Source organism: Anolis carolinensis, chromosome 5, assembly GCF_035594765.1.
Source record: "Anolis carolinensis isolate JA03-04 chromosome 5, rAnoCar3.1.pri, whole genome shotgun sequence".
In the NCBI taxonomy this organism is placed as follows: Eukaryota; Metazoa; Chordata; class Lepidosauria; order Squamata; family Dactyloidae; genus Anolis; species Anolis carolinensis.
In genome coordinates this window covers 163,333,957-163,355,147 of record NC_085845.1, presented here as the reverse complement: position 1 = coordinate 163,355,147, position 21,191 = coordinate 163,333,957, and the positions used below count along the sequence as shown (strand labels likewise).

The window sequence follows — 21,191 nt, the reverse complement described above, 5'->3', positions numbered from 1 at the left end:
TGCGTTGGACTCACGTCGCACTAGGGCTGGCCTTTTCCCGAAAGCTGGGAAGGTTTCACATTACAATTTTTGGCAAAATGCCCAGCATTCCCACAGTACAAACACAAGCCCAGCTGCCTCCTACGGCTCTTTTCCTCTGTAGACAGCTTTTTAAAGACCCCAAGCTCCATGGGCTCTTCCCCCATCACCACAGGTGCCCTGGTTACATGCATGGGTGGCGCACACATTGCTTTTGAATGTTTACGAGCCTCGAACCTTGCGTCTAAACGCAGCACCTTAGCTACTAAGGCGTCCCAGCTTTCAGCCGGCTCCAAGCGTGCTAATTCATCCTGGAGCATATCACTTAACCCGGCAGTAAATAAAAGCATGAATGCATTTTCCCCCCAATCCAGCTGGTGGCGATACAGGTTAAACTTATTTAAGTAATCCAAAACAGTCCCCTTTCCCTGTTTCAACCGATACAGAGCCCACCCAGCGTTCTCCGTGCGGAGAGGATCCCCAAAAGTATCAGTTAACAACTTTTTGAAATTATTCAAATTGTCCTTGACTGGGTCATTTCCCAAAATTAAATTAGTGGCCCATTGTCCTGCGGGACCGGTCAACAAACTCAAAATAAAGGCCACCTTGCTAGTGTCTGTAGGAAAAGCATGAGCACTGAGCTGAGAAAAATAAAGCTCCACTTGTGCCAAAAAGGTTGGCAACTTGCACCTGGTTCCGTCAAAGCGTTCAGGAGTCAAAACATGTCCTTTCACGGCATGAGCTGTTTGGCTAACGGTAAAAGCCGTTTGCAATTGGTCTAATTTGACCCTTAACTCATCCATCGTCTTCCTGACGGGTTTATTGCTGCAATAAACCTTTTATGGGCGTCGGGCAATCTGTCAAGGACAGAACGCCACAAGATTCAAAGTAACAGAGTTTATTAGATTACAGAACTCAAAAATGCCCGTAAAACACAAGGGCCAGGCAATTTTTGCCTTTAGGAGCAAAAAGGGGCAAAAGTAAATGTTCAAAAGATAAACCGGATTAAACCGGAGTTTAATCCGGGTAAAAACAAACTGCTTTCTTCAGCCTGGGTATAAACAAAACGAAAGCCAAGGAACAAAAGATACAAAGAATGCAACTAATTGGCAGCAGATTCCTCTCTGCTGCCAACACTGTTTTTAGAGTAACTTGCGTCGCTCCCACACACACAGCAGACAGGATTCCAACACGAACAAATCAGCCAGGGATTTTAGCAGTAGAGTAGACCAGTTCCGTTCCGTAGATCAAAGCCAGAAGCAGACGTTTGTAGTTTTTCCAAGTCCAAGAAGGGGGGAAGACAAGCCGTGGTCAGTTCAGTCCGAGTTCTCAAAGCAGGAGATGGCGTCCGTCAAGAAGACGACGGAAGGTCAAGCTAATAAGAGTAAGCACAGGTTTGCACAAACAAATGCCCACACAATCCCTCCCGCCGTCTGACCCTGGATTCCAATCAACTTACGTCTCAGCACAGGAAAGCACACAAGTCTTCAGGGAAGCGTCCCACACACACACACGAATCCCAAGCGTTTGCCCAGATTACCTTGCCCGACGCAATTTGCAATAGCTCCCAAGCCCCATTTTATGCCAGTTACAAATCCTCATCACTGTCAGCTGTCCTCCTTAACCCGGGCGTTTCCTCATCACTTTCCTCGTCAGAGCTGGAACACCTCTGACTACGCCCAACAGCATCTCCAGCTGTGGATCCCGTCCCATCCCTCCAGCTAAGCCATGGGTCTAATCCTGAAGGTCCCCATTCATCTTCTGTCCCATCATGGCCAGTGGCACCCAATTCCTCCCTTACCCGAGTCCAATCCATCTCATCCTCCTCTGAGCTAACCAGCCCCTCCTCCATTCTTTCCGTAAACCCTTCGAAAGATTCTTCGTCAGATGGTGCTGCAAATATGTCTCGTAGTCTTTTTCTCTCTCGCTCCTCGAGAGTATCTGACTCTCGAGGAGTCTTACGCCCACGTCTGTCAGAAACAGAGCCATGAGGCTCAATCATAACAGGCTGACTAACTAAATTTTCTTGTTTTGCATTGCATTTTTCTCATTTCAGTGTTTTACCTGTTAGTTGGTAAAAAAAACCTTAGGTAAATAGCTATAGATACTATATACCTCTTTTTAATTGAAAGAGTCTTGAGTTGTTTCAATTAATTCTTAATGTTAACTCTGTCATAGGAATCTCTAAATACAGTAAATAAATACATGTATTTAAACATTTCATAATTAATTTAAGCTATTGTACCTTCCCTTCCAGAATGATTTGGAGCAAGTGCTACGTCAGATAGGAGATAAGGATCAAAAAATTCAAAACCTTGAAGCCCTGTTACAAAAGAGTAAAGAGAATATCTCCTTACTAGAAAAAGAGAGGGAGGATTTGTATGCCAAAATCCAAGCTGGTGAAGGAGAAACAGCAGTTCTTAATCAGCTACAGGAGAAGAACCACACATTGCAAGAACAGGTAAGAAATTTGCAGTAGCAGAATTGCAGGATCCATATAGAAAAAATAGACAATTTTGAAAAAGGCTACACATTAACCCCCCGTAGAACTTTGGACAGCTGCATCCCCCCGCCACTCCAATATTTGTAACATACCACTGTTAATTGAAAAGATCCTATAGCAATCATAGAGAGTGCAGTAGTCCACTTTGTGACTTCCTGGTAGACCCAGGATACCAACCTCTAGAGATTTTCAACCTCTAGTTTATTTCCTGATTGAACAAAGGATTTTCTTTTCTTTTTTCATATTTTTATTGCAAGTATATGAGGAATTGGGAAGGGTACAAGAGTGGATATAGAACAGGGGCATTACTACTACTACTACTAATAATAATAATAATATCTTCATCTTCTTCCATTGTTATCTAATACAAAAAAGGCTTCTATGATGTTAAAAAAGAAAAGAGAAAAAAAGAGCATTTCTTTTCTAATCTAAAACAGAAGGATAGAAAAACGGGTGTGCAGTGTCTTGAAACAAAGGATATAGAAAAGTTGAGAAATGGAAAATAGAAAGCCCTAACTAATGCTTCCTTACCCTGTCTCTGCTGTCTTCTTCATAACCAAAAAATCTATTATTTTTGTCATAAAACTTCTTATCCCTGGTAGATTAACTTTCCAGGATCCCTTGGATATCATTGGGATTCCTGTTATTCTTGTCACTAATTTCTCTTTTTTTCCTTTCTTGTTATTCCTATATCATTGTATTACTAATTTTCCCTTGATGCTATAGAAAACCCAACATTTTCTTTTCTTCATCTTCTTTTAAATAGTCAATAAACGAATGCCATTCTTCTTCAAATTTGGAAGGATCTGGCAATTGCATAAGCCTGAACAGTTTGTCCACCGCTGCCATGTGCAACATTTTTGTAATCTATGAATCTTGGGTGGGAATTTCTTCTTGTTACCAATAGTAAGCATAAACAATCCTTGCTGCAGTTATCATTTATAATAAGAGTATCGGAATTATTTTTGGTAATGTTGAATTTGTAATAATAATTAAATATATCTAAATGGAACTAAGTTGTAGTGTTTTGCTAGTGAATGTGTCATGTAAATGCTGAGTATATGTCTTGTGGATAGTCAAGCAGCCTGATCATCCTACTATTATTATTCAGCAGGATATCAGAATAACACCAGTAGAAATGAGAGATAACCTAACCTAGCAACACTTGCAGTCATTCCCATTGTGTCCATAGCAACACTGCTGCCTCATACTGCATACTTCCTGGACAGATTTAGATATACAGTACAGTAGAGTCTCACTTATCCAAGCTAAATGGGCCAGCAGAAGCTTGGATAAGCGAATATCTTGGATAATAAGGAGAGATTAAGAAAAAGCCTATTAAACATCAAATTAGGTTATGATTTTACAAATTAAGCACCAAAACTTCATGTTATACAACAAATTTGACAGAAAAAGCAGTTCAATACACAGTAATGCTACGTAGTAATTACCGTATTTACGAATTTAGCACCAAAATATCACGATATATTGAAAACATTTGACTACAAAAATGGCTTGGATTATCCAGAGGCTTGGATAAGCGAGGCTTGGATTAGTGAGACTCTACTGTACATGGAAGGTACAAATCAAAACTTGGTGAAGGCCACACATTCTTATGATGTCAGATTGTCTTTCCCCAGTTCCTTCTTTTGTCTGTAGCCCAAAATTAGGCAGTCAGGAATAGCTTTAAACGAAGTGCTTTCCTTCCATACATGTGTAGGAAAACAACAACTGATACAGTGACAATAAACAAAAAAATGGCTTCAGAGGGCAGTTTTAACTTTTCAACAACCCAAAGGTATAAAACAGCACTCTGTGCATCACGGTCTCTTTGCCAGTAAAGTCCCAGCATCAATGATAAAGCCTGATTGTTCTGTATTCTTGATATTAAACTGGGACCTAATTGACAACCCTAAAACACAGGCGTCATGAAATGAGACTTTGAGCCCCATGGTGATTACTTATATCCTTCATAGACAAAGTTGAGAGTTTGGCATGCAGCATAATCTGTTTCGGTGTCTGTTTATAGATAATCCAATTTCACAGGGCGAATGGCAAGAAATGGAGCACCACAAGAGTAAATCACTTTGTAGATCAGTGGTAATGAGAAATCCAGTGGGAAGCAAAAGTTGTAGGTATAATATCTGCCTGGGAGATATTGAAGTGACCTTTGTGAGGGAAAGATGGCTTTTTAGCAATTTTGGTAGCACTTGTAATATTGGAGGTGAAAAGGCAGTGAAGTTTGCAAGCAAATAGAAATCTGGGGATGCTTGCTACAGATGCAGGCAAAACATCAGGAGAGAATGCTACTTAAACATGGCCATACAGCCCAAAAACCTCACAGCAACCCAGTAGAGAAATTAGCATTTTGGGTGTCCTGAGGCCCATTAAAGCTGCAAGTGCTTGGAAATTTTACTTTTTTAATTATTATTCTCTAGTTCCCTGGCCAGAGCATGTACCTTTCTTAGTCATTGTAAGTGCTCTTAGATTGCAAGTGAACTATACATCTCAGTCCCTACAACTCCTATAAATCCCCAAACCTCTCTCTCTAGTATGTTCAATTGCTGTGTGTCATAGAAGAGAATAGCAAAGGGTTAAGGGAGAGGCAGTGGGCAGGGTCATGCAAATTCCATGCCAATTGAGAGAGAAAGGAACACTGGGATGTAGCTCACTGTATTCTGCAATGTCCTTGGAGGGAGGGATTTGGTGGCTCCTTGGCACTGTGGAGGCAGGAGGCTGTTTGTGTAAATGGACACCTCTGCCACATATACACAAACAATTATGTGTGTAGATATAGGGATATCTTGGTATTTAAGGATGGTTGTCTTGCAGTAATAAGTGTCCAAATAACGAGTGCAACAGAAAAGGTTCATATTTATGTGAATACATTGATTGGGAAAATAATTCCTGGAGTCATTCCTGCTATTGGTAACTATGACAAAATAAAAATAACTACATTTCAGAAATCTTTTGTATATTGAAAAAAGAATAGAAAATTTCTCCTTAGGTTATTGCTTTTTTTATGATAAGAAAAAAATTTTTTCCACCAAGAGAAAAGAAGGAACTGATAAGCTTTCCTGAATTAACTATTTTCCCCCTTTCTCCTTAAATGTTATATATTAGCCACGTATATATACAGTATATTGTAGAAGTTCTAAAGGAGAAGTTCATAGCCAGTTAATCCATCATATTAGAAATAATCTTTTCCCTTCTAATGCATCTTTTCTTTTGTTTGTAGGTTACTCAGCTGACAGAAAAACTGAAAAACCAGTCAGAAAGCCATAAACAGGCTCTAGAGAATTTGCATGAGCAAGTGCAGGAGCAAAAGGCACATCTAAGATCCTCTCAAGACCGTGTTGTCTCCTTAGAAGCAACTATAACTGAGCTAAACAGTCAGTTAAGTGAGAGTAAAGAAAAAGTAATTCAACTTGATTTGCAGGTATTACCATCTTGTACTGCATGAATATATAAATGAGGGTGGGGGCAAAGGTATAAAATGAACCTTAGTAAACCCAATAGTCTGTCTTGATTTTCTGCAAAAAATTGACCATGAAAAGAAAAGTTTGTTTGTGCTTATCATGATAAACTATATTTTATTCTGACAGCAATGAGCAGTGTACATTTGTGCCCTCCTCCCTTCACTTTAGTTGTGTTTGTGGGTAGAAAGTTGAAGATACTGGCTATTGGTTAATGGTAGCTTGTCATTGAGTCTCATTCTAGACAAAATGTAGTTATTCTTAACTGGTTTCTTAAAAACAAGCACACTTCCAATCCTGTGTTATAAACCTGGCTTGTTTGGCAAACCACCAGCTTAGTTAAATTCAGTTTAGATGTCAGAAATAATAATGCACATGGCTATACACCCAAATAATAACATACTGTTGGCCTTAAAACAAAGGTAATGATATTATTAAAGTTCATAAATTACTTTAATCATTAAATATATTTACACTGAACATTAGGCTATTTAGAGAAAGTATTTTTAAATATTAAGCTAAATGGGCCAAAATCCATTAAGACTATTGAAACAGCTGGCAGAATTAGAGTGGGAAAAGCCTTTGCCTAAGACTGTGTAAATGGTTAGGATAGCAGCTCCCATAGGCTCATGGGCTACATGCCCTTTTTTCTTTCAAAACTTGGGACTGTCAGTCAACTTGCCCCCTAGTCCCTAAAGTTTTGTAAATACCCCTTTAAACAGATTGATTTTGCTCTATTCAAAGTAAGTTTTGACTTGAAGAAAAACAAACAATAAGACATGACAATAGAATGAGGTACTATGTAATACATTGTTACTAACATTGAAAGTCAGTTCAGAGTGCTTGGAGAAAAAAACTTTTCTGAGAGCTGTTGAAAAATAGTTATATTTGTTGGCCTACTGGAATTAAGCCAAATTGTTTCTCTTTCTTAAATTGATGTACAGTTACTCTGGTGGATTTTTGTTCAATCCCATCTTTTATGTATCAATTGATGATTTGGTATCAGATGGCTACAGACCTGTTTATCCTAAAAGTTACAACAATTGTGTATTATTTGTAATACATTCTGAAGTATTTGTTTTGATTCTTATTCAGGTAAAAGCAAAGACTGAGTTGCTTCTAATAGCGGAAGCTGCAAAAGCTGCCCAAAGAGCAGATCTCCAGAATCATTTGGACACTGCCCAGAATGCATTACAAGATAAACAGCAGGTGAGAGAAACAGTAAGAGATTGCTATTTAAAACGAGATCAGTCGAACTAATCTTGCTTGCTACTGACTAACGTGTAACTCCAAAATGATTTTGTATTTGTCTTAAATTGCTAGATCAGTAATAATAAGCTAAAGAATGTTATATAAATGTAGAATTTATGTAGAAAATTGTGAATTAATTAAGCTGCAGGACTATTGGCTAGATTTTACTGAATTCATACAAGATCCTGGAGAATTGCAATCCTTTGAAGGATGTAGCATTCAAATAAATAAACTAACTCATTGGATCCTGCTCCATATCATTCAGTTGAAAAATACTTTTCCTGTTAAATCTGAGTAACCAGTTTCTTTTTCAACCATTTCTTATAGTGTCGCTTATTATATTTGATCTTCATGAGGGACTAGCATGTACTCTTTTCAATTAGGATAAGTATGTTTTCACTTGAAAATAGTGCAACAATATGTTCTCTGCTAAAATTACCCTTTACGATGTTTATTAATAGGAACTAAATAAGGTCAATACACAGTTGGATCAGGTTACTTCTAAACTCCAAGACAAACAGGAATACTGCACTCAGTTGGAAACTAATCTTAAAGAGTACAAAGAAAAACATCTTCATTTAGAACAAAAAAAAGAAGAATTGGAAGGTCAGCGCAAGGTTTGTATTGAGAAGCCTCCTCAGCCAGTTTGTTAATTTGTGTAAATCTAATAGGCATATTAATATTGTCAACATGAGGATCATAATAATGAGGATAATGTTGGGATAGCTGGAATGTTTTCCAATTTGAAAAACTTATTCCCCAGCTTGCTTATTTGCCTTTGAATGCATAAGCAAAAAGAAGAAATGGGGGAAAGTTATCCACATTGTAAAGATTAGGGGAAATGTTTTCCTAGAATTGCAAGAAAATAATTACAAACATGAAACAAATTATACTACAAAGTAGTTTCTTTTATTGAATATTCACTCCAGAGTTGGGAGAAAGTGTTCAGATACTAGGATTGCTCTTTATCTCATTGTATAAATATAGGTGGTTGGAGGAAATTGTAGCTTCAAGTCCCTTATTATGTCTTAAAATTGGTGCTTTGTGAGTCTGTGAGCAGTACTGTGTAAATTATGCCTTCTGGTTTTACAAATGTTTCTACTTGTGTAGTAAAGAAATAATAAAGCAAGAGTTAGTATGAGTGCTATATTATCTGGTTGGCATGGAGAAGCAATACACAAGGTAGAAGAGGCAACAAGGGGATCGGCTACTCTTGATCTAATCTTAACAAATGTGGAAGACCTGATCAATACAGTCGAAGTGGTCGGATCCTTAGGGGCAAGTGACCATGTGCTCCTACAGTTTGCCATACAAAGAAAGGCTGAAACTAAGACAAGTCAAACACGCATTCAAACGTATAGCCAACTCCTGTAGGGAAAGGTTTCGAAAGACTAAAGCGCAAAATGAGCTCAGGCTTCCCAGGGACATAAAAAACAACAAAAAAGGCTTTTTTGCTTACGTTGGTAGAAAAGGAAGAACAAGGAGGCGATAGGGCCACTGCGAGGAGAAGATGGGGTGATGGTGACAAGGGACAAGGAAAAGGCAGAACTACTTAATGCCTTCTTTGCCTCGGTCTTCTCAGAAAAAGAAAGCCATCTTCAACCTCAGCAACATGGAATGGATGAAGGATTGGGGGAAATCCAACCCCAAATAGGGAAACAAGTTGTCCAGGAACACCTGGCCTCTCTAAACGAATTCAAGTCCCCAGGGTCAGATCAGCTACATCCAAGAGTATTGAAGGAACTAGCGGAAGTTATTTCAGAACCACTGGAAATTATCTTGAAGAGTTCTTGGAGAACGGGAGAAGTCCCAGCAGATTGGAGGAGGGCGAATGTGGTCCCTATCTTCAAGAAGGGAAAAAAGAACGACCCAAACAATTACCGTCCGGTTAGCCTCACGTCGATACCAGGCAAGATACCAGGAAAAGATCATTAAGGAAGTGGTCTGCGAACACTTAGAAACAAATGCGGTCATTGCTAATAGTCAACACGGATTTACCAAAAACAAGTCATGCCAGACTATTCTGATCTCTTTTTTCGATAGAGTTACGGGTTGGGTCGATACAGGGAATGCTGTGGATGTATCGTACCTGGATTTCAGTAAGGCCTTCGACAAAGTCCCCCACGACCTTCTGGCAAACAAACTAGTAAAATGTGGGCTAGACAAAACTACGGTTAGGTGGATCTGTAATTGGCTAAGCGAACGAACCCAAAGGGTGCTCACCAATGCGTCGTCTTCATCATGGAAAGAAGTGACAAGTGGAGTGCCGCAGGGCTCTGTCCTGGGCCCGGTTCTGTTTAACAACTTTATTAACGACTTAGACGAAGGGTTAGAAGGTACGATCATCAAGTTTGCAGATGACACCAAACTGGGAGGGATAGCTAACACTCCAGAAGACAGGAGCAGAATTCAAAACGATCTTGACAGACTAGAGAGATGCGCCGAAACTAACAAAATGAAGTTCAACAGGGACAAATGCAAGATACTTCACTTCGGCAGAAAAAATGGAATGCAAAGATACAGAATGGGGGATGCCTGGCTTGACAGCAGTATGTGCGAAAAAGACCTTGGAGTCCTCGTAGACAGCAAGTTAAACATGAGCCAACAATGTGATGCGGCAGCTGAAAAAGCCAACGGGATTCTGGCCTGCATAAATAGGGGTATAGCATCTAGATCCAGGGAAGTCATGCTTCTCCTCTATTCTGCCTTGGTCAGACCACACCTGGAATACTGTGTCCAATTTTGGGCACCGCAGTTGAAGGGAGATGTTGACAAGCTGGAAAGCGTCCAGAGGAGGGCGACTAAAATGATTAAGGGTCTGGAGAACAAGCCCTATGAGGAGCGGCTTAAAGAGCTGGGCATGTTTAGCCTGCAAAAGAGAAGGCTGAGAGGAGACATGATAGCCATGTATAAATATGTGAGGGGAAGTCATAGGGAGGAGGGAGCAAGCTTGTTTTCTGCTGCCCTGCAGACTAGGACACAGAACAAAGGCTTCAAACTACAGGAAAGGAGATTCCACCTGAACATCAGGAAGAACTTCCTCACTGTGAGAGCTATTCGGCAGTGGAACTCTCTCCCCCGGGCTGTGGTGGAGGCTCCTTCTTTGGAGGTTTTAAGTAGAGGCTGGATGACCATATGTCGAGGGTGCTTTGAATGCAATTTCCTGCTTCTTAGCGGGGGGTTGGACTAGATGGCCCATGAGGTCTCTTCCAACTCTACTATTCTATGATTCTACCTTAATGGGTTATTCTCTGTGTAATAATAACTGACAAGGTAGGAGTCTAAATTCATTACAGTTAGGTCTTAATTCATTACAGTTAAGGCCCCCAGTGACGCAGCATGTTAAAGCGCTGAACTGCTGAACTTGCGGACCAAAAGGTCACAGGCTCGAATCCGGGGAGTGGAGTGAGCACCCACTGTTAGCCCTAGGTTCTGCCAACCTAGCAGCTTAAAAACATGCAAATGTGAGTAGATCAATAGCTACTACTTCTGCGGGAAGGTAACAGCACTCCATGCAGTCATGCTGGGCACATTACCTTGGAGGTGGCTACGGACAATGCCAGCTTTTTGGCTTAGAAATGGAGATGAGCACAAACCCCCACAGTCGGATACGACTGGACTTCATGTCAGGGGAAAACCTTTACCTTTACTTTTAGGTCTGTTGACTCTTTCCCTTTCCATAGTAGTTATTTCTTGCCTTGCTTAACTAGACAGCCTCATTTTATCATGTTTTAGTTTTTAAAATTGTATTTAAGTGAAGATTTTAAAGCAGTGGTTTAAAAAAGATTCATGTATACCATTTGAGTAGTTTGTGTATCTTACCTTAAAAATTGAATTGTGAGCAATATGCCTACAAATGACTGTTTAGAAACCAATGAACAAAAGGAAGCAAATATTTTTTGAAATAAAAATTTGAGTTGCAATGTTATTGCTTATTGGGAATATTGATGTCCAAACATCACATACCAGAGAAGTTCTCCTGCTAGGAAGATTGTTTTGGTGGGTAAGACTGAGATGTTCTCCAGAGTCGCAACTCGGTGTGAGTTGGAAATATTGTTAAAAGATAAATATTTGGATTTTATCTGGAATACAGTCTACTGAGAGCAGTAAACAATAACCTTTAAAACAAAAGACTTGAAAAAGAATAATCTCCAAACCTCCACTATCTTTACTACATGGATGTGAAGAAAAATTAAATTGTGGTGAAGTTTGATATTCATAAAATGAAAACTTACCATTTAAAAACACAAAATACAATAAACATTACACTTAGCATTTCTCTTATAGTTAAGTCAGCATAGCAGCCAGATTTCGTGATGGCGGAAAGTCGGCTTGAACTATCACTGGAATATTGTATTTTCTTTGCCAGTATATAGAAACAAGACCCTAAATTTGGGAAATCTTTTTTCTGTAGGCAAGTAGGTGGAGTCAATATTTGATCTCACCTTTGTGAGGATTTCCTTACCAACCAAAATCCTGTCTTTTGGAGAAAATGAAGTTGTCTCTTCCTGTGGTGACTTGAACGTAACAAGTATCATCAGTGTTGTATCTAAAGCTCTATCTGAGGCAGTTTTGTCATATATCTTTTCGTTATTAGAACCTGGTAACATAAATAACATGTTTGATTATAACTAACATGCAACTTGTATGAACTTTCTAGCTTGTGTGTTCTAGCAAGAAGCCAATGTCTATTCAGGTCCAAGATCGAGTCCAGGCTGAAAATGCTTCTTCGAGAATTGGAATGGTTCATACTACTTTAAAAAGAGCTGTAACATTTTGTGCAGGCTCAGAATTTTTAATGCAATAATTTTTCATTTATTTCTCACTTCTTTCCGAACAGTGGGACCCAATGTAGCTTACAATGTATAAAAACAATACAGATTAAAAATTTCGGCAACATTAATTAAAATATAAATATAAAAGTTATTTTAAACAAACTGTAAAGGTAAATCATTTAAAACTCATTAAAATACCATAAAATCAATAAAACAACATAGCATACTATTAAAAGAGTTACAGTATCTTAAAAAGCCTGGTGAAATAGAGAGTGTACAATCTTAGTCATTGAGAAGGCCCTCTGCATCATCCCCACCAAACAAATCTAAGAAGATTGTAGGACAGAGAGAAGGGCTACTACAGAAGATCTTAGAACTTGAACAGTCTCATAGATGGAGACACCTGTTTCAGACAGTCCCGTTTCACAGACAGTCCTGGGTCACAGAAACCACCCTATGGAGTACTTTTCACATATAAGAATAGTCCTTCAGATAGTCCAGACCAAGCTGCATGGGGCTTTTAAGGTTTTGTATAGCCTTTTATACAAGTTGTGTGGAGCTGTTAATTGTAAATCTCTAAGCAAATGGGTCAGCATACTTGAAAGACTGCTTTTTCTCATGTGCATGTTCCCAAATCTTCATTTTTAGAAGCTTTGTCTAGATGCAAATGGAATGATAGTTACCCTTTACCTTCTTTTTCACAACAAGCAAAGGCTTTTGTAGTCTTTACGACATCAGACAAAACAAGGACTTTTAAATAATTCATGTTTTATGAATCTTTTCATTTTAAAAACCTGACATTTAATTACTTTTTTAAATGACTAATAACAGCTTGTTTATTTTAACATTGTATGTCGTATGTCTATGTGTTGAATGTTTTGATATGGCTGATGGGCTAATCAATAAAACATGTTGTTGTACTTTTTAAAATTTCTAGTAAATTTTATTGGTTTATATTGCATATAAATTGCTGCATTTCATCATCCCTGATAGAATTTATATTTTGAGGGATCTGTTTGTATGGTAAATAGAGGTTTTTGAATTAGCTCCAGAAAGACGCTTGCAGGGATATCCTTGTAATCTTCTGGGGCAAGTGTAAGGAGTCCACATGAAGTTTTTTGGCCCTGGCACCCTCCTGGAGCCACAGGGTTGCAAAAAGTCCTTAAGAACAAAACAAAGATCTGTGGAGGCATCTGGAAATCCACTTCTGGTTTCAAAAAGTTTTCTTTTAAATATTATACTGTGCAGCAGTGTCCTGCAGCCTATTGAAAAGGTAAATTGTTATTCCTGGAGGTTTCCAGGTAATGCAATTTGTCCTTTCAGGAAGCCAGAAAAAGGGTCTGGGGGAACTGAGGGCTACACAAACAGTCTTAGCCCCCTACCCCCAAGTCTTCAGTTCATACACCTCTGTTTTTAAGAGTTTTTATCAACATAGAAATGAGCATATTGTTGGGAGCCTTTCTCTAGCAATTCTTGACCTGAATTGGGACTAAAGTGAGAGCTGAGAGCAGATTGGCTTTCAGACCCTTGATAAGAACCGTCATGTGCATAGATATATTAAGACTACTTTGATATAGCAGTGGGGACTTTCATAAATATGGCGTGAAGCTATGAGATGATAGTTGGTTGAAAGTTAACCTTTCCTCCAACTTGGCTCAGCACATGGCAGTGATCTCAAGTATAAGGGAAGTCTTCACACTGCTAGGATTCTGACGGGTTGCAAAAAGCTTCTGCTTGTGGGTTTCTTGGCAAGTTGGACATTGTACTCCTGTTATTTGCTATTGCCTCAGCAGATCCCCCCCTTCCTTATAATTTTGTACAAACAAGATATCCTGTAGAAGACTGCAGGGTAACAGCTGGCCCATCTCTTCACAGTCATTAAGCATCCTATACTGATTTGTCTGCACTTGGCAAATATTTCTTTACACAGTGAATTCTCTAGAGGGAACTAATGTTATTACCAATATTTCAATGCACAACACTCTATAGTACGTACATTTTCCAATCCTGCATGCTCTGGTGTTCTGTTAGGCGGGCATGCTTCCAAACAAAAACTTTGCTAGGTCTTACTTTCGGGGGAGGCCTTATATTTAGCAATTCAGCAAAACCTCTACTAGGTCTTATTTTCTGGAGAAGTCTTATTTTAGGGGAAACAGGGTAGCTGAAAGGTAGTTTTACATACAATATTTTTAATAATTTTACATATGAAACAATATATTTATGTATGTGTTCACTGAACCATCAAAAAAGAAAGGTATCACTATGTTATCCACTCACATGGACAATTTTGTATTTGGAGCATAAAGAATATGGCCTATATATAAGCCATTGTCATCCCACCTAAAAGAATGATTGTTTGTAATCAGATTTGAAAAGCTACTCCTTTTAATTAAATTTGTTAACATTTTAAAAACTTTCCGTTACAGAAACTTGAAGCTGACATTCTGGAAATTACAGAAAGCAAAGCAAAGGCACTTCAGGAGCTGCAGCAGCAAAGACAACAATGTACAGACTTAAATCTCAAAGCTGCAGAATTGACTAAACTACTAGATTCGGAAAGAGAAATGTATGCTTAATTGTGTAAATGTACTGCTTTTCATTTCTGTGTTCACTTGCAAATAAGTACTGCCCCCAAGATAGAATGAAATTTGTTAAGATATTCATGCATATTTTTTAAAAGTTTATTTTATAATTTGTGTTTTAACTTGCAGTATGTAGTTTGTGGATCATAACTACATCATGTAGCTATTGAGGCAAAATTACCATTAATTATTCTCATATCATTTGTTATGATTGAGATAAAATACAGGAAACACTTTGAATACCTGAAGTATGCTGTATAATGTGAGTGCTTTTTAATATTATATATTAATATTATTGTATATCTTTGTATTTGTGTATATACAGAGTATCCAGTATCAAATTAGATCTTCAAAAAAAATGTGATGCTCTGGGAGAATCAAACCAGCAGATATTGAAACAAGAAGAAGAAAATGCAAGACTGAAATTAGATATTGAAAAATTACATCAAGAAGCAGACAAACATAATAAAGAATTAGATAGAAAATTACAAGCAACAACAGAAGACTTAAAGAAATTAGAATTAGAAAAGGAAACTCTATTAAAGGAACTTGAAGCTATTAAAAATAAATTGTCAAAGAACACTGAATATTTGAAAGAAGCAAAAGATGAATTAGAAAAAGAGAAACAGAAAGGAAAGACAGCAGTGGCAGAAATAGTGAGTCATATATTTTAAGCCATACAGATTTCTGTATAACTAATTTGTGTATGTGTGTGTGTGTGTGTATATATATATGTATAAGTATATGTATATATATAAATGATAGTTGTTTGTTGGTATTTTCTGTGAAAATTTAGGGGAGTGTGCTAGTTATGATGGGATTGACCATGGGAAATTAATTTTGCCATAAGAATATTAAATTGAACATTCCACTGATTTAATATGTATATTCAATATAAGATGTTATTTTCAGATGCTGGGTGTTGGCTTGGGTTATTCATTTTTAAACAGCATTTGAAAAAAAAAAGATTGGTAACCAAGATTGGTTATTTTCAAAGTGTACTTCATGTACATTGTGAAAAAAATAAGTGCAGGAACACTTCTATATATATTTGTATATATTTGTGGAGATTTTTCTGCAGAAAGACATTATTAAAAGATATATAAGAAGACTGATTTTTTTAAAAAAAATCTATAAAAGACATCTAAACTGTTCAAAAGCCCCAAGGATTACTTGTGTTGAATGTGAACAGATACATCATCTAATGAGTATTGAGACTTTTGAGAAGAAACTTGGATGCTTTGACGGATATGAGCCAGATGAACATTTATTAATCAGCTTTTGCATTGATGATTGGACTTCTGAATTTGGGAATAAAGATGAAAATCTAGAAGAAATTGGGCAGATGTGACAAAACATGAAGGCAGACCAGTTCATGCAGTCATAAGAGCCTTGTCTCGGTATTTTATCTGCTCGACACATTGTGTAGTGTCACAACACATTGTGGATCATAACTACGTCATGTAGTGTCACAACACATTGTGTAGTGTAGTTCCCACATGAGGAAGGGGCTAGAAAAGGTGCCCTAAACATAGTCTGCCTCTCCTACCCTGACTGGACTGCCGCGTCCAGAGGGGTCACCACTCTGCGGCCAAAAAAGAAAAATGAACTTTGTAACATGGAACGTACGGACACTGTTGGATAACACTGCCCCGAACGCAGGACTGCTATCATTGCAAGGGAGCTGGGACGCTTTAAGATCGACATAGCAGCCCTTCAGGAAACCCGGAGAGCAGGAGAGGGACAGCTGAAGGAAGAAAAGGGAGGCTACACCTTCTTCTGGAAGGGACTGCCTGAAGAAGAGCGAAGAATACAAGGAGTTGGCTTTGCTATCAGAAACGACCTGGTGAAGCACCTGACTGAAGCACCCACTGGCATCAACGAACGACTTTCAACCCTCCGAATTAACCTTGCCAAAAACCAACAGGCAACCATCATATGCGCCTACGCACCAACTCTAGATGCTGATGAAGACATCAAGGAAATTTTTTCCTGTCAGCTGGACACCATCCTATCGGAGATATCTAAGGAGGACAAAATCATCCTCCTGGGGGACTTTAATGCAAGAGTCGGAAGGGACTCCGACCTGTGGCCAGGGATCATAGGAAAAGACGGGGTCGGAAACAGCAACTCGAATGGCATCTTGCTTCTCACCAAATGCAGAGAGCACAACCTTGTCATCACCAACACGCTCTTCCGCCAGAAAAACAAGCTCAAGACATCATGGAAGCACCCTCGGTCAAAGCATTGGCACCTCTTGGACTATGTTATTACACGTGCCAGACACTGCCACGATGTGCTTCTCACAAGAGCCATGACAGGTGCTGATGACTGCTGGACAGACCACAGGTTAATCCGATCCACGATGGCTATCAAGATCGTCCTCAAACACAGACTCCAAGGAAGAAAAACAAGGCGCAAAATGAACACCCAAGCCCTTCAGGAGCCTTCCAAACGAGCCCTTCTCCAAACAACACTCAAGGATCATCTACCCACAGAACACCCCAAAAATGTTGAGGAACATTGGAAGAAACTGAAGACCTCCATCATCACAGCCTGCGAAGAAACAATTGGATACCAAACTAAGAAACATCAAGACTGGTTTGATGATAACGACAAAGAGATCCAACAGCTAATTGATAAGAAAAGGAAAGCCTTCCAAACATGGCAGAGAGACACCAACTGTGCTGCCAAGAAAAAGATCTATGCCAGTGCAAAAGCTGAGGTCCAAAGAAGGACCAGAGAACTCAAGAACATCTGGTGGACAAAGAAGGCTGAAGAAATCCAACACCTTGCAGATACCCATGACGCTCAGGGATTTTTCAAAGCCACAAAGATCATTTATGGACCAAGAAACCATGGCATACAGCCCCTACGCTCATCAGATGGAACCAAAATTCTGAAGGACAAAACATCAATTGCGCTACGTTGGAAAGAGCACTACCAGAACCTGCTGAATCGCAGCTCCAATGTTGTCAGAACCCTGGCTGCTGGGCACCAATAACCCTACACAGAGGCCAGTCTCTATCTAATATCTTTATTAAAGAAATATATAAAAACAATAAAAACAAGTGAAGAATATAGTTCAGAAACAGACCTTTCAAAAGAGGTCTAATATAGTCCAAAAATGTATTGTCCAATAAATGATATTAGAGTTCAAAGTTTTAATCCACTTGACCGAAACACACACTCTTGCCAAGCAATAGTGTGGGGAAATGTCAGAGTCTTAGAAGTCCAATGAAGCTTGACAGCAAGGCTGGAAATAAACTTGATTCTTGACTAGGCCCGTGACTAGAAACAAGGCAAAACGTGAAGCGTGGAACAGGGTCCGTGGTTAAACTGCAAGGCAAGGCAAGGCTCGAAAACTTGATCCGGGAAGCAAGGAACTGGGGTTACGAAGTCCACACACGATCTCTCTCCTGAAGCTGATCAATTGACTCCGCAAAGAATCTCTCGCGCCAAACACCTATATTGGGTCTCATTTTCCCGCCAACAAATCTCTTTCCCTAGAGAACAAGAAGCGAAACCCAACTCTGTCCAGATGCAAGACTCCTTAGAATTTCCCAAGGGAAGCAGACCTAATCAGCCAGTTGTTTGGCAGCGATTCTTAGACTTCTCCGATTAGCTTCTCTAACTCCTCTGTCTCTAGAATAAGATTCCTTCCTGGGAAACGGAGGGGAGTACTGCCCAAGGCCTGGTTTACTGAATTCTTGAGGGCAAACATCAACATCCGGCAGGTGAAGGGACTCCGGCTCTTGTTGAACTGGCGAAAACCCCATGTTTTCATCTTCATCTGCCACGATAGTACCAGGAACAGGACTACAAGGCCCATGAGGCATCACAAATGTGGCCGAAGAGACCCTCTCACAAATCCCGCAACAACAAACCAGGGATGAGCTTGCAGCACTGCCTAGTTTGGAAGAAGTCAGCAATGCCATCAGCCAACAAAAAAACAACAAAGCCAGAGGACCTGATGGGATTCCTGCTGAAATCTTCAAAGAGGGTGGACCTGAGCTGATACAACAACTCCACCAGCTCATTGAAAAGGTGTGGATGACCGAGAAAATCCCAGTAGACTTCAAGGATGCCACCATCATCACCCTTTTCAAGAAAGGGGACAGAACACACTGCGTGTCACGACCCAGGCTGCAGAGCACCAATAACCATACACAGAGGCCAGATTCTATCTAATATCTTTATTAAGGAAATATATAAAGTTAATAAAAGCAAGTGTATGAAATAGTCCAGAAGTAGACCTTTCAGGGAAGGTCAAAATTAGTCCAAGAAAACAATGTCCAATATGAAATATTAAGGTCCAAAGTTGTAATCCAATAACCGAAACACTCACTTTGCCAGGCAAAGTGAGGGGAGATGACAAGGTCCTTTAGTCCATGAACTTGAGCAAGGCTAGGAAATAACTTGAAACAAGGCTTGATACAAGGCAACAAGGAACGAGGAGCGAGAACAAGGTCCGTGGAATTACTTGGCAAAACCCGGGAAACAAGGCAAGGCTGAGTCCTGGAAAACAAGGCAAGGTCCGTGGAGGTAAACAAGGCTGGAAACGGGAGCGAAGGCTTGGAATCAGGAACAAGGCTTGAAACAGGAACGAGGCTTGGAAACGGAGCGCGCTGTCCACACACAACTTACTCCAGTAGCTGACGAATTGACTCCGCAAGATCCCTTTGTGGGTAAAACACCTAAATAGGGTCTAGTTTTCCCACCAAAGAACAGTTCACTGGGGAACCAGAAACGAAAGCTAATCTCTGAGTCCAGATGCATGACTCCTTAAAGTTTCTCATGGAAAACAGGCTTAATCAGCTAAATTCTTAGCAGCTATCCTAGCACTCCTGCGAGAGGCCGCTTGAACTCCTCTCTGTTGTTTACAAAACTCGTGGCGAGAAAACACAGGAGATTTAGGCTCAGGGCTTGTTTGACAGACTTCTGGAAGACAAATCTCTTGCAGGTGCAAGGTTCCCAGATCTGGCTGGGAAGGTTCCAATTCTGACTGAGACGGTGAAAAACCCAAGTTCTCCTCTTCATCTGGGACTACAGTGCCATGAATGGGATTACATGGCCCATGACTCATCACACTGCGGGAACTATCGTGGTATCTCCCTTCTAACCTCTGCCGGGAAAATCCTCGCAAAGAATCCTTGCAAACCGCCTTCTCCCTGTCTCAGAAGACACCCTCCCAGAATCCCAGAATGGCTTCCGCCCCTCCAGAGGAACAGTGGACATGATCTTCACTGCACGGCAGCTCCAAGAAAAATGCAGGGAACAAAACCAACCTCTGTACATGGCATTCATTGACCTTGCAAAGGCATTCGACACAGTGAATCGCAGTGCTCTCTGGACCATCCTCCAAAAAATTGGGTGCCCTGACAAATTTGTGAACATCCTGCGGCTCCTCCATGATTTTATTTATTTCGTGTCAAAAGCATTGGTACAGCAAATACATTTCAAATAATGGAAATAAAATAAAAAAGAAAAGAAATCACAAGCAACTAAATAGTTTTGTACCAAAAGCGGGCAACAGCAACCGCATTGTCTGTAGCTTTAAACAACTCCTCCTCCGTACATGAGGCAGGGCATTGTGGGCAAGCATACATATGCTGAGTTGTTTGTTCAGCTCCACCGTCACACAAGGTGGAGTATTCCTCCAGGTAGTGCCACCTTGCCAAGTTGTCTTTTGATCTGCCTACTCCATGATGACATCATGGCAATAGTCTTGGACAGCAACGGCTCCCAAAGTGACCCATTTAAGATGGAATCAGGTGTCAAGCAGGGATGTGTTATTGCCCCTACCTTATTTTCCATCTTCATCGCTATGATACTTCACCTTGTTGATGGGAAGCTTCCCGCCGGAGTGGAAATCATCTATCGGACAGATGACAAGCTATTTAACCTCAGCAGACTGAAAGCCAAAACCAAGGTCACCACAACATCTGTTATAGAACTCCAATATGCTGATGACAACGTAGTCTGTGCGCATTCAGAAGAAGACCTACAAGCCACTCTAAACACCTTCGCAGAAGCATACAAGAAGCTCGGCCTCTCACTGAACATCGAGAAAACCAAAGTGCTCTTCCAACAGGCACCAGCTAATTCCTCTGCAAAGCCAGGAATACAGCTTAGCGGTGTAACATTAGAAAATGTTGACCATTTCCGCTACCTTGGCAGCCACCTCTCCACAAAAGTCAACATCGACACTGAAATACAACACCGCCTAGCTCTGCGAGTGCAGCATTTTTCCGTATGAAGCAGAGAGTGTTTGATGACTGGGACATCCGTAGAGATACCAAGGTGCTTGTTTACAAAGCCATTGTCCTCCCAACCCTGCTCTACGCCTGCGAAACGTGGACTGTCTACAGACGTCACACCAAACTCCTGGTGCCTCAGGTAAATCCTACAAATCTCTTGGGAAGACAGGCAGACAAATGTCAGTGTGCTGGAAGAAGCAAAGACCACCAGCATTGAAGCAATGCTCCTACGCCATCAACTCCGCTGGACTGGCCACGTTGTCCGAATGCCCAATCACCGTCTCCCAAAGCAGTTACTCTACTCCGAACTTAAGAATGGGAAACGG

The 21,191-nt window shown here is 40.1% G+C and overlaps 1 protein-coding gene across 3 annotated transcripts in view; it reads left to right on the top strand.

Moving 5' to 3' along the window:
* The window catches only part of eea1 (early endosome antigen 1), a 75,075-nt gene that overhangs the window by 34,075 nt on the left and 19,809 nt on the right, over window positions 1–21,191 (top strand). For all 3 annotated transcript variants that reach the window (XM_008110871.3, XM_062982806.1, XM_062982807.1), the window contains 6 exons: window positions 2,276–2,479; window positions 5,760–5,960; window positions 7,093–7,206; window positions 7,710–7,865; window positions 14,450–14,589; window positions 14,931–15,261. In XM_008110871.3, the coding sequence (XP_008109078.1) occupies window positions 2,276–2,479; window positions 5,760–5,960; window positions 7,093–7,206; window positions 7,710–7,865; window positions 14,450–14,589; window positions 14,931–15,261 (1,146 nt within the window). The remainder of the gene's footprint in view (window positions 1–2,275; window positions 2,480–5,759; window positions 5,961–7,092; window positions 7,207–7,709; window positions 7,866–14,449; window positions 14,590–14,930; window positions 15,262–21,191) is intronic.